Here is a 17,669-nt window from a genome sequence, read left to right on the forward strand (position 1 = left end):
CTTGGTGTGTTGGAAGGCATGAATTTTCTCCTTGGTATTGCCTGGCATCACTTCCTGAACAAGCAAGAGCTAGATCAGCCACTTCTACTTGTTGAACAAATGAATAAGAGCTTCGTTAGTACTTTTAAAAAGATCTTATTTAAAATTTTAATCTAATTTTCAATTTTACTGTTATCCTCTTCTATCAGAACATAAACTGAACAGGAATCTTGGCTGCTTCTTCCTTACAGTGTCACAAGGGCTTAGTAATTGAATGACTTCTGCTCTAAAAATGTTAATAAATCTGTAAAGGGAAAGAATCTCTACTGAAAACCACACATGGTTCATTTATTTTTTCTATCCTATAGTCTACACACCAAATAAGGAGAAGTTTAGAATTAAACTAAGTCTAGACAATATAGGACCTGGTAACATGAGCCAAGCAGAGAGTGAGAGTGAGTGCGTGCATGTGTGTGGAGGGGGAGATGTTATTTAGAGAATATGTTTTATGTTTTTGTTGTTGTTGTTCAGTTGCTAAGTCACGTCCAACTCCTTGTGATCCCATAGACTGTGGCATGCCAGGCTCCTCTATTCTCCACTATCTCCCAGAGTTTGTGCAAATTTATGTTCTTTGAGTCTGTGATATATCTCATCTTCTGCCACCCGCCACCCTTTTCCTTTTGACTTCAATCTTTCCCAGCATCAGGGTCTTTTCCAACAAATCAGTTCTTCGTATCAGGTGGCCAAAGTATTGGAGCTTCAGTATCAGTTCTTCCAATGAATATCCAGGGTTGATTTACTTTAGGATTGATCTGGTTTGATCTCCTTGCAGTCCAAGAGACACTCAAGAGTCTTTTCCAGCACCACAATTCGAAAGCATCAATTCTTCAGCCTTCTTTATGGTCCAACTCTCACATCTGTACATGACTACTGGAAAGACCACAGCTTTGACTATATGAACCTTTGCTAGTAAAGTGATATCTCTGCTTTTAACACACTGTCTAGGTTTGTCATAGATTTTTTTAAAAATAGAGGTCAAAATATGCTGCGACAGAGTTTGAAAAGTAGTGCTAAATAAGAGACAGGTGACTGAAAATCAAGCACTGTGAAGAAGGGCTTTCCAGGTGGCACTAGTGGTAAAAAACAAACAAACAAACAAAACAAACCCTCTTGCCCTGCAGGAGACATAAGAGATGCAGGTTTGATCCCTGAGTTGGGAAGATCCCCCGGAGAAGGAAATGGCAACCCACTCCAGTATTCTTGAAAGGAAAACCCATGGACAGAGCAGCCAGGCAGACTACAGTCCACTGGGTCGCAGAGTCGGACACGACTGAAGCAACTTAGCATGTGAAGAATAATAATAGTGGCTCCCACCTATACGGCCTAAGAAAGATAATCTAGCCAGACAAGCAAGTCTGTTTCTAAACCACAACGCTGAGGACTGCTTGGAATTGCCTGCCTTGGGGCTGCACTGTCTACAGAGAAATCTTAGTGAAGTGCTTCAGAAATGCACAGATGGATGGGCATGAGTGGTGGTTAGGATCCAGCATGAGGGGAACCACAACCCTTCTTCTACCCAGAAACTAGGCAAAGGGGGATCCCCAGGAGAAGAAAACAGCATCTGTAGCTCAGGAGAGGTAGCTGAGGCAGGCAGGCAAACATTTTCACAGGAGGCTGGAGTCCCTGGAGACCAGGATATATACCCCATCCCCCCTTTGCAGGCAGGTGGCCCAGAGCAGCCCAGCAGCTTCTGTGTACTGGCCTGGGCAGTGGCACCTCCTGCAGTCCCTGGAACACAGTATGTCTACAGATATGCACTGAGTATGACAAGCCTGCCTCAACCTGGTTCCAGTTCAATTTTCCATAATTCTTCATGTTTGCTCTATCCACTTTTTATGATCTTTTCAAATTCCAAAGAGTCTGTTCTCTTGCTACTATTGTTGTTTAGTTGCTCAGTCATGTCTGGCTCTTTTGTGACCCCATGGACTGTAACCTGCCAGGCTCCTCTGTTCATGGAATTCTCCAGGCAAGAATACTGGAGTGGGTTGCCATGCCCTCCTCCAGGGGATCTTCCCAACTCAGGGATTGAACCCGCATCTCTTAACATCTCCTACATTGGCAGGCATATTCTTTACCACTGAGCCCCCTAGGAAGTCCTCCCTTGTTGCTAGCACCCACCTATAGGAGTTTTCTTGTATTCACAAAGCATATTTGAGGGAACAAAGGCAGGGAGTTGATATTCCATTCTTTCAAGGCATTCTTGGAGATTATGAAGGAAGAGAAGGTCTCTTTTCCCTTCATGCTTCATGTATTTCCCTTCAGGAATTCTTCTGGGAAGAGGAGAATCAACCATCCCTAATGTAACTGTCACTACCACCATTCTCACCCTTAAAAGCATATATGCCCCCGTGGTGGGGCTGCAGAGTCAAATACTGAGTGAGTTAAACAGATAATATACACTTTGCTCTAGAAGCTTGTAATCCAACACTAAGAGCTCTGACATTAATCTGTGACACACTAACAAATGAACTTTAAACATGGATGTTAATTAATTGTGCAAACAAATTTCATGAAGAGCTTTTACTGACTTAGGAGAAGGAGCCATGTTCAAACAGATTATAAATATCATTTACATAAAGTCAAACCCATGAAATATAAACAGGGACTAAGCTGCTTTGATCCACTAATCATCTTTATCTGTTCATTAAGAATGTCTCTACACAACACTTAGTACTATAGCTTCTTTATACAACTTGAAAGTTAGACAGAATTACTTGAAGTCTGTGATTCCAAGTTTTCCTTAAGTCAAGTCATCCTTCATCTTGGTCCAAGTCAGTGAGATGTCTAAGGCTGACTATTAAAAGGAAAAGATTGTAAGTGCTGTCAGGACAGGGATTCTGCCTGCATGTCCATTGCGGCAAAGCCTAGTGCTCAGCACAGGGCCTGACACATAGAAAAGTGAAAGCGTCACCAGCTCAGTCATGACTGACTCTTTGCGACCCCATGGACTGTAGCCCACCAGGCTCCTCTGTCCATGGAATTCTCCACGTAAGAATACTAGAGCAGGTAGCCATTTCCCTCTCCAGGGGATCTTCCCGATCCAGGGATCAGACTCTGGTCTTCCACATTGCGGGCAGATTCTTTGCCATCTGAGGCATAGAAGGTGCTCAGTAAACTTTGCTGTGTGCCAAGTACAACTCTAGGTGCTGGGGATTCTGAGATATTTCCTATGTATTGTGCTTCAGCGTCAGGTACACTGCAGTTACCCCAAGTTTGTCCATCACTGTGGTCTCCAGAAAAGCTTCTGCCTCAAGAAGCACTTGGGGGCCAGCAATAACTCGGGGTGGAGGACCTGGTGGGATGAGGGAGGAAAGTTGTTGCTGGAATCAGCCGGCAGTGGGATGAGAGGAGGGGAAGGAGGGGCACTTCTGACTTGCTGTGTGTCTACCCTGGCCTGTCACTGCCCTTTCTTTCTCAACCACGACTCTGAAAAGGGAAGCCTGTCCTCTACAGGATGAAGCTGACTGGTTCCCAATTTATTCTGCTACCCTTATGGTCTAATTACTTTCTTGTCTCCACTCGAGTTTTTAAAGGTCACATGAAACAGAAGGGAATAAAATGTCTCACAGGTCCTGACCTCTGGGTTTGACTCAGGAGGCACTGGGAAATCTCCTGCTCCCTCAGGGCCACAGTTTTCTTGGGGCTAACTGTAAACAAACCCACAAAAGGTGTCTTCGGGTCTCCTGAGGAGTCCTTGGTGGTTGAAGATGAGAATTGGGACTGGGCTGGGCTTGCTCCTCACAGGGCCTCAAGAACCCCAGCACCGCCCCCACCACCCGCCCCGACCAGGTTAAATAATTGAGTTACTTTTGGCAATTCTATGAAATTTTCTACTTCAAATGTAATAGCGCCAATTCTTTAGGTTCTATATGAAACTCCACTGTATTTCTTTGAAATGTTAATATGTAAATTGTGCAACAGAGATAACTTGACAGGGATTTTTCCATACAGGTAAGAAGAATGTTGATGCTGGGAAAGATAGAAGGCAGGAGGAGAAGGGGATGACAGAGGACAAGATGGGTGGATGGCAACACCGACTCGACGGACATGAGTTTGAGCAAGCTCTGAGAGATGGTGAAGGGCAGGGCAGCCTGGCATGCTGCAGTCCATGGGGTTGCAAAGAGTTGGACATGACTGAGCAACTCAACAAAAACAAGAAGAATGCTAGAGAAGAAAGTGGCAACCCACTCCAGTATTTTTGCCTGGGAATATGCCTGGGAAATCCCACGGACAGATGGGCTACAGTCCCTGGGGTCTCGAAGAGTTGGACACAACTGAGCAACTCAGCACAGAATGCAGTTCCTCATGGCAGTGGACTCTCAGGGGGTGAGAAAAGCATGAGCCTGGTACATGGACCTCCACTAAGTTCAGGCCATTGGTGCCACCGTGGCAGAGTCATGGGCGTCTTGCACTCTGAGAAGCACACGCCTCCGAGGGAGGAGGCAGGAGGAGGTGTACTTCTCTACCTCTGGTTTCAATCACACACGTTTTCAAGTTAAAGGATATAATGACACTGCCTTTCAGACAGCATACCCCCTCCCGCTGTCCCTTCCTCTCCACCAGCGCCTGCATCTCCATGCTCAGCTGGAAGCGGCCGCGAGGTCGATCGTCAGGCAGAAGTCACACCTTCTGTCATCTTCTGAGACACCCCGCCTGGTGACCCCACTTCCCTGGACAAGCTCTGGGCTTCCTGCATTCCTGGCTGGTAATGTCACCCTTTCTCTCCCATTCAAAAGGGCACATTGGACTGCAAATGAGTGAGAGGGACAGTATTTTGCTTTTAAAAAAAGTAAGGGTATCATTTGTGAGCTTTAGTTTATGAATGACTTTAATATTAATTGTAGTTATACCTGGTCTTATACTGCTTATCTTACTTATATGTCTATCTGATCACTACATACAGTACATCTTGGAATCAAGATTGAACCAGTGCCCCCCAGATTATTTTCATTCAAGGCCCAGCTCATCATGGCTGGAAACAGTCCTTCTGCTGTTTCAGGCCCCTCCTGATGCCCTGATTCCTTTGTCTCAGAATTCCAGGAAAGGGGACAGGGATGGAGGAAGTGGGGACAGAGGGCCCTAGGCTCGGGGCCCAGGTCCACCTGAACATATATCTGCAACAACTCTTTTAGAAATCACAGACTGGGCCACTGTCACAGATGGAGGAGGATGGTTTCTTACATGGTTCATTTTGAGGCATCCTGGACAGGGTCATAGTGGGTTACCTGGATGCCCCAGGTTGGCTAATAGTTGGGTACCTCTTTAGCGTGACAGCATTTAAATACTGGTTCACATATACTCAGAAGAGAAGTAAGATGTCTTTTAGAGCAGGAGAGGAAAAGGAGACTGCAGTGGGAATTTGATGTCACTTTGTCCAGGGTGGTTCAGCTTTGGCACTAAAGTTCCAAACTCCTCTTAGCAAAACCAAAGTCCACACATACTTAAAAATAGTTCACAAAGTAAGTTTTCTGTTATGTGTACCTGACCACAACTAAATTAAAAAAAAATTTTTTTTTAAAGTCCTGCAATTACTTGTACCCACCCTTCTTAGGAGGCAGTCTATCAGCCATCCACTATGACCTCAGTGTGCCCCCAAGGGCGTGCCACTACCACCCACGTGAGTCCTGCTCATGGGGTTTCCTCCATTTCCTTCCACGGCTGGTGATGCTACAGCAGCCCTTGAGGCCGGGCCCAGGCCACTGCCCTGCTACCTGGTTTCCTGTTTTACCTCTGGGCCCGGGAAAGTCCTTTCCAATGCCATGGAGCATCCCAGGATTGAATGCCTTCCATTAGAATAAGCATTATGCTCAGTCAACAAGTTGTGTCTTTGGGACCCTATGGACTGTAACCCACCAGGCTCCTCTGTCTGTGTGATTTTCCAGGTAAGAATACTGGAGTGAGCCGCTATTTCCTTCTCCAGGGATCTTCCCAACCCAGGAATCGAACCTGCATCTCCTGAGTCTCCTGCGTTGACAGGCAAATTTTTTATCACTGAGTCACCTGGGAAGCCCAGAATAAGCACTGCTTGGGACTAAAGAAGGAAGAGGGCACAATAGAAATTCATTCTTTGACTGATTTCACTTTCTTAAAGAAGGTTCTAAACTGATTTTGGGGCTTCCCTGATAGCTCAGTTGGTAAAGAATCTGCCTGCTATGTGGGAAACCTGGGTTCAATCCCTCGGTTGGGAAGATCCCCTGAAGAAGGGAAAGGCAACCCACTCCAGTATTCTGACCTGGAGAATTCCATGGACTGTATAGTCCATTGGGTCACAAAGAGTTGGACACGACTGGGTGACTTTCACTTTCACTTTCACACTGATTTTTAAAAGTTGGACCATGTGTCTAACAGAGATGGAGGGAAGACCTGAAGTAGAAACTACTGTGTGCAAAGACCAGAAAGAGTATGGCATGCTTGGTAATTGGAGAGCAGTTTGGTGTAGTTGGTTAGTTGGAAATAGAGTGATTAAAAAAAGAAAAGAATATTGCTCTATTCAACAGAATCTTAAAATGTAAACTCTGTTGGAAAGAATAGCAGAGTAGTTAGCAAGTTAGTACTTTCCCAGTGGGGTGAAATTGGGGGTGGGAAGGTATGGGAGGAAGCTGGAGAAGAGAGAAAAGCAGGAAGGAAGAAGGGCAGAGGGATTGGGGTAAACTCCAGAAGGACCACTAGTCAGGCTGAGGCCACTGAAGACCATGAACCTGGGAATAATCACTTTGAGGGTCAAGGAGAAAGGGAATCAGTGACCTAAATGAGGAAAATCTTCCAGTAGTCATGTATGGATGTGAGAGTTGGACCATAAAGAATGCTGAGTGCTGAAGAATTGATGCTTTCAAACTGCGGTGCTGCAGAAGACTCTTGAATGTCCCTTGGACTGCAAGGAGATCAAACCTTTCAATCTTAAAGGATATCAACCCTGAATATTCATTGGAACGACTGACACTGAAGCTGAAGCTCCAATACTCTGGCCACCTGATGCAAAGAGTCCACTTACTGGAAAAGACCCTGATGCTGAGAAAGATTGAGGGCAGGAGGAGAAGGGGGTGACAGGGGATGAGATGGTTGGATGGCATCATCAACTTAAGAGCTTAAGCAAACTCTTGGAGGTAGTGAAGGACAGGGAAGCCTGGCATGCTGCAGTCCATGAGGTCGCAAAGAAACAGACAGGACTAAGTGACTGAACAACAGCAACAACAAATAAGGAAAATATTAGTCCACATAGTTGAGCAGCCACTTCCCTCAGCAAGACCTGCAGCTTCCAAAACAAGTGCTGTTGAGTCAGCGGTGAGAGACCGGCAAGGTGGCATGGACCAGCCTACTTGTGATGAAAGCAAAAGAAAGAAAACAACCACCCCTTTCTTCAGCTAAATGTTTTTATAAGTCCCAGGTTATTTACCCATTGAAGAGTAAACTGTAAGTTACTTCACCCAGATGTTCATCTCAGAAGAGTGAGTTAAGAGATGACATCTAAAAACAAAGTTATCCTAAACACAGCTGAGCCAGGTCTCGAGATGGTGTCCCTACATCTCATTATGTACCTCATCTCTAAGTAACTGTAACAATTCAAAATTGCATTTCTTGGCTAGAATGGCACACAGCAAATGCTCCCCAGAAATCCCATCAGTGGTCTGGTTCAAAAGAAGAACTTGTGATTTCTCTAAAGGGGAGGAACAATGAAAGTGTCGCAGGGAAATGAGAGAGCATCTTTATGTCTTATTCCTGTACGATCTCTTGGTCTCTCCTGCTTCTGCCTTCCAAATTTTGTGCTTTGGGGTCTTTTCTTTAATTTGTTACAGTTCTGTCAATCAATACAAGGCTGAGTTTTGTGTTTTGTTTTTTTTTTCCTGCCAAAATCAAACCACATCTCCAATAGATGGAATGTCTTAATTTACCACTTCGTATATGTAACCAAAGGAAAATTTTACAGTACTTCCCAATGAATTTCATTTTGTCTCCTTCTCTCCCTGTCACCTTCTTGTTTTAATCATCCAGCTGAGCCCCCATTCTCTTCCTTGCCTTTGACACAGAGCCCCACAGTGGAAACCTGAGCAGATGCGGCCCAGGCGCCTACCTTGCCCAGGCCTGGGGTGTCCTTCACCTTGCTGACGGCCCTCAGCAGGCAGGGTGGGGCCGGGGGTGGGGACGTCTGGAGAATCCCGCTGAAGCTGGTGGCAAAGAGAGGTGGCTCGGCAACAGAAGAAGTGGAAGGCCGATGTTTCTTCTTCTTAGATGAGAGATTTAACTTCTGGGCAGCTCTGGAGGGAAAAAGTCAGAAAAAAGACCATAAAGGAAAAACGTATGGCACAATCAGATATGCTAGGGTCACTGTATGTCCTTTCCCTTAAGGAAGCCCCTAGTTCTTATGGCAATAAACAGTTCTCTCTCTTCCTCCAAGGGCCAGGTGGTAGCCCCTGATTGTGACCAAGCGAATCCAGTGTTGTGCATGCCATGCTAAATCACTTCAGTCATGTCCGACTCAGTGTGACCCTATGGACTGCAGCCTGCCAGGCTCCTCTGTCCACGGAATTCTCCAGGCAACAATACTGGAACGGGTTGCCATTTCCTCCTCCAGGGGAAATCTTCCCAACCCAAGGATCAAACCCATGTCTCTTACGTATGCTGCAATGAAAGGCAGGTTCTTTACCACTAGCGCCATGAATGAACCCAGGGAGCTGCCTGATCCTTCACACGGCAGAGCAATGCCATGACCTCACACGGTTCTGCAGCCTCCATCCACAAAGAACTGCTTATTATCCACGAACACTCAGCTTAAGCATGAATAAAGCTGGCCATCTTTGGGGATAAACAGTACCAATTAGGTTAATCATTTCATAACTCCTGGTATAAACTCAAGTGTGAGAGACCTTATGAGTTTTTTAGAAACTCTAACACATTGTAAAATCCACACTGGTCTGAGAAAGAACCATGTGGTGACTGTTCGAGGTATGCTGTGGATGTGATTGTGGAAGAAAAACACAGACCCCAGTGCAGTGGGGAAATATAAATCAAGTTGTTAAAGAAACATAACACCTAATCAGAATAAACTGCAGCCAAGGTATAGGGTCCTGAGACTAGGGGCAGCTCATGAGGAAAGCAGGCTTTTGTGCAGGGTGCTCTTTCACTACAAAATGCAATTCATGGGCAAGAGCAAGGGGTGACAGAGTCAGAACTCACAAAGGTGGTAGAGGATGCAAAGGAAAAGGTGGGAGGGAGGGTGCTGCCGTCATTAATAACATTTGTTGTTCTCATCACATCTTCCCTCATTAGAATGTCCTACAATACCTGAAATATGACAATCTTATCATAGAGAAGAGGGGAAAATAAGGCAAAGGCACAGACTATAACATACTCACTTCTGGATTCATTCTTGGTGTTTTCACACTATATTCTTGTTCTAAGAATTCCAGTTTCCTTACCAAAGGTAAAGAAACCTTTTAGCTGCAGCTTAAAACAAATGGGCTACTGTGAATTTATTCTACACATCAAAACCTTATAATCCATCCCATGTTTTTACTGACTGCATAACAGGTCACAAGCAAAGTAGCTCAAAAAGATTAAATCAGCATTGTTTCCACCCCCCCACCCCCCACTTCCCACCACCTTCCATCTTCATGTACGAATCTTAAGCTCTGGTCTGGTTAATTTTAATTTTGTATCAGTAACTGTCATGCTTTTGACAAATCCCCTGAGCTACAAAACGGCCACTGCACAAATACAGCAAATAGAATTACCACTTCAAAGCTTAATTTTTTTCTTAGCTGTAAAACTGAACATCTTTTTCACAAGAGTGATTTACAGAGGAATGACAGATTTTGATGGAATGATACCCTAACAGTCCCAATGCCAAACTTAGGGACCTCTATAGTGAATTTATGTAAGATGATGAAAAATGAAGGGCACTAGGAAGGATTTCCACAGTGCTTTCTTTCCCCAATCAGCAAAAAAAAAAAAAAACCTAGGAGTAATTTTTTTCTCATGCTTTCATTGCCACTCTTTCTGATACTGCCCCTCTAAAACTAAAGGTGAAGTGGGATTCTTCTGGTGCATCTCTTGGTAGTTTTCATTACTCTGTGAGATTTTCTCCTTGAACAAACAGTGACTCATCCAGAGGTGTTGTGTGTGACCATCACATTCTACCGACAGCAACCTCTTACTGCGTTCAAGTCAGGGTGCCTACAGACATAGGAGCATTAGGAAGAAGGATGAAGATGATGATCTGCTAGGAACTGAATGGATCATGTGCTTATCTATTCACATTAGGATTCTTTCAGATGGTGGGAAAAGGACCAAGGAGTTGCTGTGGTTCACACTTCCCCACCAGTTGGGGGTTCCTGGTCCAAAAGTGGAGACAGAGAGGAGAAGGGAGTGACACTGAAAGGCAGCTCAGAAGAGATGCTGGCTTTTTGTCATTTCTCTTATCTGTACTACCCATGCGCATTTATTTACTCCCTCCACACAGACCCTGCAGAGGAGGAAAGAGAGGGTCCTTGAAATTAAAGTGTATAAAGGGCATTCCCAAGGAGTCAAGGTTTCATTCCTCTGTCTCTCTCCTGATATTAATATAATGTTTGATATTTGATATTAATATATCAAAATTTTACTCTATTACTGGATCAATCCCAACAGCATACAAACATGCTATTATTTCTCCTGTCTTCAGAAATAAAACACAGGTCTTTCTCTTCATTCTTCTTACCCAGACAGCTACTGTTCTGTTTCCTTGCTCATCTTTGCAGCAAAATTCATAGAAAGTGTTGTTTACACTTGTTTTCTCCAGTTCACCTCTTCCCATTGCCTATAAGCTCATCCCAACCAGACATCCATCCCATATCTCCTCTGACACAGCTCTTGTCAAGACCACAAATGACCTCATGATTGCTAAATGTCATGGTCCTCAGCCCCATTTTACTTGACCTATCAGAGGTCCTTCTGATATCCTACTCAGGCCAATATTTTGAATCTCAGCAAACTTTGTGAAGAAGATACTAATAGTACTCCCATTTAACAGACAAATAAATGAGGCTTAAAGAGTTAAATCCAAAGTCCTTTGAGTATCTGACTTTATTTGAACATCTAGCTTCTTCAGATAGATGATATGTAGGTGATAGGTAAGTTACTTAAATTCTGATAATGTTTTTGTAAAGGGTCCAGCATAGCACCCTAGCATATAGTTGGTACTTAGTAATATTATCATCATCATTATTACACATATTATTATCAAGCCTCGGTTCTGCATAGTAAGACAGAACAAAAAAATTATCTATCTTTTATAGACGTTTATGAAAATTAAATAAGAGTGCAGGTGAAGGGTTTAGTATACAGGAAGTGCTTAATATATGGTACTTTGAAGGAATATAATAATAAACAGTGGAACTGAGACTGAGTCTAGGTCTCTGTTCCCCATATTGCATAATATCATCTCTGAACAGGTAGGAAGACAGGCAGGGGAAATGTAAGGGCATTTGTGGGGTATAAGTAAAGGGGGCATCTTTCTAAAAATCAGAGTAACCCATTAGTGATGGATCTGCTTCTTGAAATAGCTTTTATCATCGAAAGTGTCCAAGTAGTGGCTAGAAAGCCATTTACAGGGAATACCAGGGAGATGAAAGCAGACACTGGGAACATGGTATGATTTCCAAAATTTCTTCCGATGCAAAGACACTGAAATGATCCCTGAAATCTCTATTCCATTCAGGGAAGCCTCTGTTGGCTTCAATGCAGGAAATTATTTGGAGAATACATAAAAACTACTTTCTTCTTAAAACACACACATATATGAAATTTCAAGGGGGAAACTTTGCTCACATCACAGTTACAAAAAAAATACAAAACCTAAAACATATATATGAAATAAACAGAAGTATTCTAGAGCTCAGAAATCACAGTTTAGAGCCATATATTGCATAAGAACACTTTATTTTAATTTCGGCATCATCCTAACCAGCTATTTGATCTCTATTTTATATGTTTCAATTTCTTGAAGGCCAGCAGCTTCTGCTCTTTTTACAGAGCACTTCAATGATACACAGATGAGTCAAGTTTGAGGGACAGAAGTCATTCATATATAGTTGTATTATTCAGTGACATAAAGGAGCAGCAGTCATGAAAGAATTGAAAAGGTAAAGACATTTTGGCTAGCAGTTATTTTGTGTAATTAATGTCTCACAAGTTCTCTCTCTTTTTTTTTTTTTTTGTAGGGAGAGGAACAGATGAGTATGCTGTTTGATAAGATTTTAAATAACAAAAAGTTAACCTAAAAACTCTGAGAAGTAATATTTACTTGACTCATTCTTGGCATGGACTGCATCACATATTTCCTACAGCTATTCAGCCCTGAACACATCTTTAAATATCCCTGGGCTTCACTTAATTCTCTGAACCTTATTTCAATTAAAAAAAAAAAAAGGCAGCCTCCCTAGCAGGATGAAATTAATACTCACTGAACAGCTATAAAGAAAGTGATGCCACACTAAGCATTATCAGTCTGTGAGGAGAGGAGCAATAATGTGAACTTGGCGAGAATTTAAACCTAGCGAGCTCAGTTCTTCCCTCTGGGCTCTAGCCTTTCTCTCCATCCTTACTCGTCTCACACAGGAGACAATTACCCTAACACATCAATGTGATACCATCTGAATTCAGGAATCAGTTTAGAATTGAGATGACCTTCAAAGGAGATGGTTCCTTGTTCCCCCTGGCCAGATCCACCCAGATCAAAAAGAAAAGAGGTAAATAACTATCCAGTAAATTTAATTGGTTTAGGTGGAGGAGAGCTTTAGATCTTAGTTATACAGATCAGAGGGGGAATTTATGGGGTATCTTTTTCTTTTTTTGCATTTATGTGATAGACTATTTGACCTTGGATTTTCAGAATTACAGACTGTTTAAATGGGAAGCCCTTCATTCTAAACGCATCCCATGAGAATTAAGTTGGGGTCTGCCCCCCCCTTAGTGTCTAGAGTTTACTAAAATATTGCTCTAACAATATTGTAAGAATTATTAGCTTTGTGAAGAATAGAACTCTCCTTAGATAATATCAAGCAGGAATATCAGGTAGTACAGTTGTTTTTTTAAGGATTCTTCCTCCTTTAAAAAATTCTAAGTACCGTGTTTGCTAACAACACTCTGAGAGCATTTCATCCTGTCTGAAGGGGGTGTTCAACTGTGAGATGATCATATGGGTGGGTGAAAGCTTCATGAAAATTAAGAGGTCATTCAAGCTCTACTAAATTGAACCCAAGCAATTGACTGGTGAGACATCAACTGAAAAACTGCTCAAGAAAGGGCGGGGTGAGGCCCTTAGAACTGCCCCATCTGTTGCCCAGAAAGGGTCCTGACCCAGGAGGGAGATGAGAGTGGTAAAATCGCCAGTGTCAGCAGGTAAAAAGACAATCCACATGGCAATTTAATGTGAAATGGCCAGGGCTGTCATAGGCTCCGATGGCTTATGTGCCATTATAAAATATTTCAATGCTCTGAGGATTAAGACTGTCTGGTAAATAAGCAATGACGTGACAGATCACAGCAGCTCCCAGGAAATTCATGGGGTCAGTGACACAGGGGTAGAAGAAAATAAAACAGATTATGAATAGGGAGGATGTGTGACAAGAACCAGTGGTCTGAGGCAAAGCCCTCTGGAAATAGTTAAGATATCCATCTACGTGTTAAAAAAAATCAGTTAGGCTTCATTTTGAAATAATGCCTATTTAAAAGTATTCTGGCACTGCCATGAAGCACGTTACTCATTCTGGAAATTCTCCAAACAGGGAATAAAAAGCGTCCTCCTTCACCTTTCCATTTTCTAATTGGCTGTCACTGAGGTCATTTCCATGCCTCCGGAGACCAAAAAGCATATGGGTCTTGGGGTTTTTCAGATTTTTATGTAAATGATCCATTTCATTAGTGTAGGAAGATAATTCATGACATGACTTCAAATAAAATGTTTACTGCTAGGAGGCAAAACATGGCTGACGGTTAACCTCAAACAATATTGCATTAAGACACAGCAGCCAGACACTCTTATAATTTGAAAATAGATTGATTTTTGCAACTAGCGGCACATCATTAACCCAGAGTGATAATCTCTATGAATTTACCCCTTAAAACTTTACCCATTCAAGGCTTCTACAAGTTGCCCTTATCAACTCCTTGAGGCTTCAGCAATTGAGAGGCAATTGAGAGCCTATGTCTTATGTCTTAACACTTAATGAGACGCTGATGTGCAGTGTGGTCTTTCCTTCTGGATGCCATTAGTGTTGACTCTATCACTGCATCATTACTGATGTAATAATAGCAGAAATAATGTATACAATAAATATAATACACTTGAATCATCCCAAAACAATTTCCATGACCTCCGATCCATGGAAAAATTGTCTGCCATGAAACCAGTTCCTGATGCCAAAAGGGCTGGGGACCACTGGTGTATACCCGCTCAGGGCTTCTTAGTTGATCCAGCTTTTGGAGTTAAAGAAACATACGCAAAGTCCCAAGACTATGTGTCTGAAATTCTAGAAATGCTTAGATCTTGGAATGTTTCACTCTTTCTAAATCCTTTTTCACATACTGTCACATCCATCACACTCAGTCCTGTGAGACAAGCAGAGAAGGTATTTGTACCACAAAGTACAGGCGTAAAAAGCCATGAAGGCACAGAAGTTACCTGATTTTATCTGTAGTCACAGGACTAGTGATTGTCATAACTGAGATGAGGATTTTCATTTTCTGCTTTAGACTTAGGGTCAGTCTACCACTTCATGCTGTTATGCAATATGATAAATAGAAGCACTTATTTTATTTCATTTGGGCAATATAAAACCAAATGATAATCATGTGCCTAATAATGAAGACAGAAAAAAAGCAGTTACATAGTTTTGTATGTAACTCAAATCAAATCATATATAAGCATTTACCAATTACTGATCTAGTTGCTTAGCAACATACCTTCTCATCACAGGGGGAAAATGTCTCAGCTGAGTGAGTCAGGTCATGCCCAGAATTAGGATATGAAAGGCAAATTATATGAAAGTGGTTTCTCGACTCCTACAATCCCAACCCAGAGCGAGTCCTTGCATGACAGTAACACCACCACCACAACTACCACCACCACACACCATTCTTCTGTGCCATTCTCCCCTGCCTCATACCTCTCCTTCTACAGATGCAAAAAGAATGCTGGAAGCTGCTTAGAATGCATCTCAGTGCTCTGGAAACAGAATCAATCAATCAATGACAACTATATACCTAAGAACTATGCTTCCCTGGTAGCTCAGTCAATAAAGAATCTGCCTGCAGGGCAGGAGACCCGAGTTCGATCCCAGGATCAGGAAGATCCCCTGGAGAAGGAAATGGCAACCCACTCCAGTATCCTTGCCTGGAAAATCCCATGGACTGAGAGGCCTGGTGTGCTGTAGTCCACAGGGTTGCAAAGAGTCAGGCACAACTGAGTGACTAACACTTTCACTTTCAAAGAACTATGCAATTAATAGGCTATGCATGTCAGTCAAGTCACCTCCGAGTCACCCCGCAGGTGCTCTGTGTTCAAGAGTCTACTCCTAAGTTGTGGCTATGAGAGGAATCCACACCACCCAACATTACTGAGAACTTCCACTGGCTCCCTAGAAGCTCAGAGAAGGTAGAAGCTTTACCTGAACTGCACATCATTCACATGCCTAGAGGTACAAAACGGGGAAAAAGCAAAATTTAAAAACCATACTGTTGGTGAATACTGCTAATCCATTCCTGTCTGGATTTTTTAATGGTCAAAGGGAGAATAATAGAGGTGAATGAAAATACGGCTAAAGGCAAAACCAATGGGATGAAAAGCAGCCCTTTCATAAACTAACTTTTCTTTTTTTAAGAAAGCTATTCAAAGTAAAATCTTCTCCTTTGCTGAAAGCCAGGTACCTAAGAAAGTGTTTGCTGAGCCAAAATCCTTATGTGAAAATAGAAATGCTTTCATATGCTCAAATAAAGCAGGAGATGTTTAATAATAAAAGAATTAGCCATCGGCATGGAAGGCTAAGGGCTTCCCTGATGGCTCAGAGGGTAAAATAATCCACCTACAATGCAGAAGACTTGGGTTAGATCCTTGGGTTGGGAAGATCCTCTGGAGAAGGGAATGGCAACCCACTCCAGTATTCTTGCCTGGAGAAGTCCATGAACAGAGAAGCCTGACAGGCTACAGTCCATGAGGTTGCAACGAGTTGGACATGGCTGAACAACTAAGCACGCACACGTGGAAGGCTAAACAGGAGTACAAAGCATGAATTTGTTGTTTCCTTGCTGAGGAAATGTGGACCGTAGGAACGCAGATGCACACTGTGTCGGTGGCAGAATTTACGTCCTACTGAGGCCCTTTGCCTCCATATCTCTGATGCTCTGCTTTCTCAGGGCTCAGGTAAGCTTCCTTGGTGTCTACAAGGATTTGGAGCATTTTAAGAAAGACTCTTCCACTCGTCTTGCTGGGAGTTAAGCCCTTTCAGCTCATTATGCAGCAGCTGCTGCTTGTACTGTGTGGGCCCCCAAGCTCTGTCACCTCAGGCGCCTGGCAGCAGGATGCCAGGCATGGCGGCCGATCTTGGCAGCTTCCTTAATATTTCATGTGATGGGGCTTTGAGGGAGTGCCTTCACTAACAGCCAAGATGCCATCTTTGGAAGGCTAGGTTCCAGGGCCCGAAAGAAGGCTGGGGACCTCTGCTCTAATGAATTTAATCTCATCTGGAACTTGACAGTTGGTGCCACACTCTTTTGGCAGCCTGGGGACATGTGGGCTTTCTTATTACACATTTCTATTTCTGTGTGTCCAGCAAACCCAGTAGGTTAGACCAGAACACTGCCGAGACAGCCAGCTCCAGGTCAAACCTAGACGAAAACACATTAGAAAGAGGGAATTTCTGTCTCCGAGACTCAGTGACCTCAGAAAGATGCAACTCGCTTCAGGCCTCATCAATCTTTCATATTTTGAGAGGGCTCCCCACTCTTTCAAGGACACTGGAAGACTGAATAAACCAAAAATGGTTCTCAACTGATGTGTAATATAAAGATCTACAGCAGTGGCCCCCAACCTTTTTGGCATCAGGGACCAGTTTCATGGAAGACAATTTTTCCACAGATCGGGGGGCCAGGGGATGGTTTCAGAATGATTCAAGCACATTACATGTACTGTGCACTTCATTTCTATTATTACTACATCGGCTCCTCCTCAGATCTTCAGGCATTAGATCCTGGAGGTCTAAAGAACATACTGCCAATTTGTAAGCTGCCTTTGATGCCACGTGGGAGAGGAAATGGCAACCCATTTCAGTATGTATACTTGCCTAGAGAATTTTCCATGGACAAGCCTGGCAGGCTATAGTCCATGGGGTTGCAAAGAGGTGGACACAACTTAGCAACTGAGCATGTATGACATACATATTAGTTTGTGACTCCATAGCTGTTAGCTTCTTTATTTCACTGCTTCACTCCATGATGCACAAAGCTACACTTTCTTCTCGCCTGCTGACCTGACTCAGTAGACTCCCAACTTGCCAGGGCACATACCTAAGAACTTTACCAGGGAGGGGAAAAGTGTAACGGGCACAGAAGTCTGGAGGTGCACCTCCAGGATCTTCTGCTCCAAAGATGTTCACTACAGA

General features: G+C 43.3%; 1 protein-coding gene across 1 annotated transcript in view; it reads right to left on the reverse strand.

The window, feature by feature from the left end:
• KIF26B (kinesin family member 26B) overlaps positions 1 to 17,669 on the reverse strand; it is a 506,912-nt gene that overhangs the window by 142,705 nt on the left and 346,538 nt on the right. Inside the window, exon 5 of the mRNA XM_043923976.1 lies at positions 8,108 to 8,291. Within this exon, the coding sequence (XP_043779911.1) occupies positions 8,108 to 8,291 (184 nt within the window). The remainder of the gene's footprint in view (positions 1 to 8,107; positions 8,292 to 17,669) is intronic.

Source organism: Cervus elaphus, chromosome 14, assembly GCF_910594005.1.
Source record: "Cervus elaphus chromosome 14, mCerEla1.1, whole genome shotgun sequence".
Taxonomy (NCBI): domain Eukaryota; kingdom Metazoa; phylum Chordata; class Mammalia; order Artiodactyla; family Cervidae; genus Cervus; species Cervus elaphus.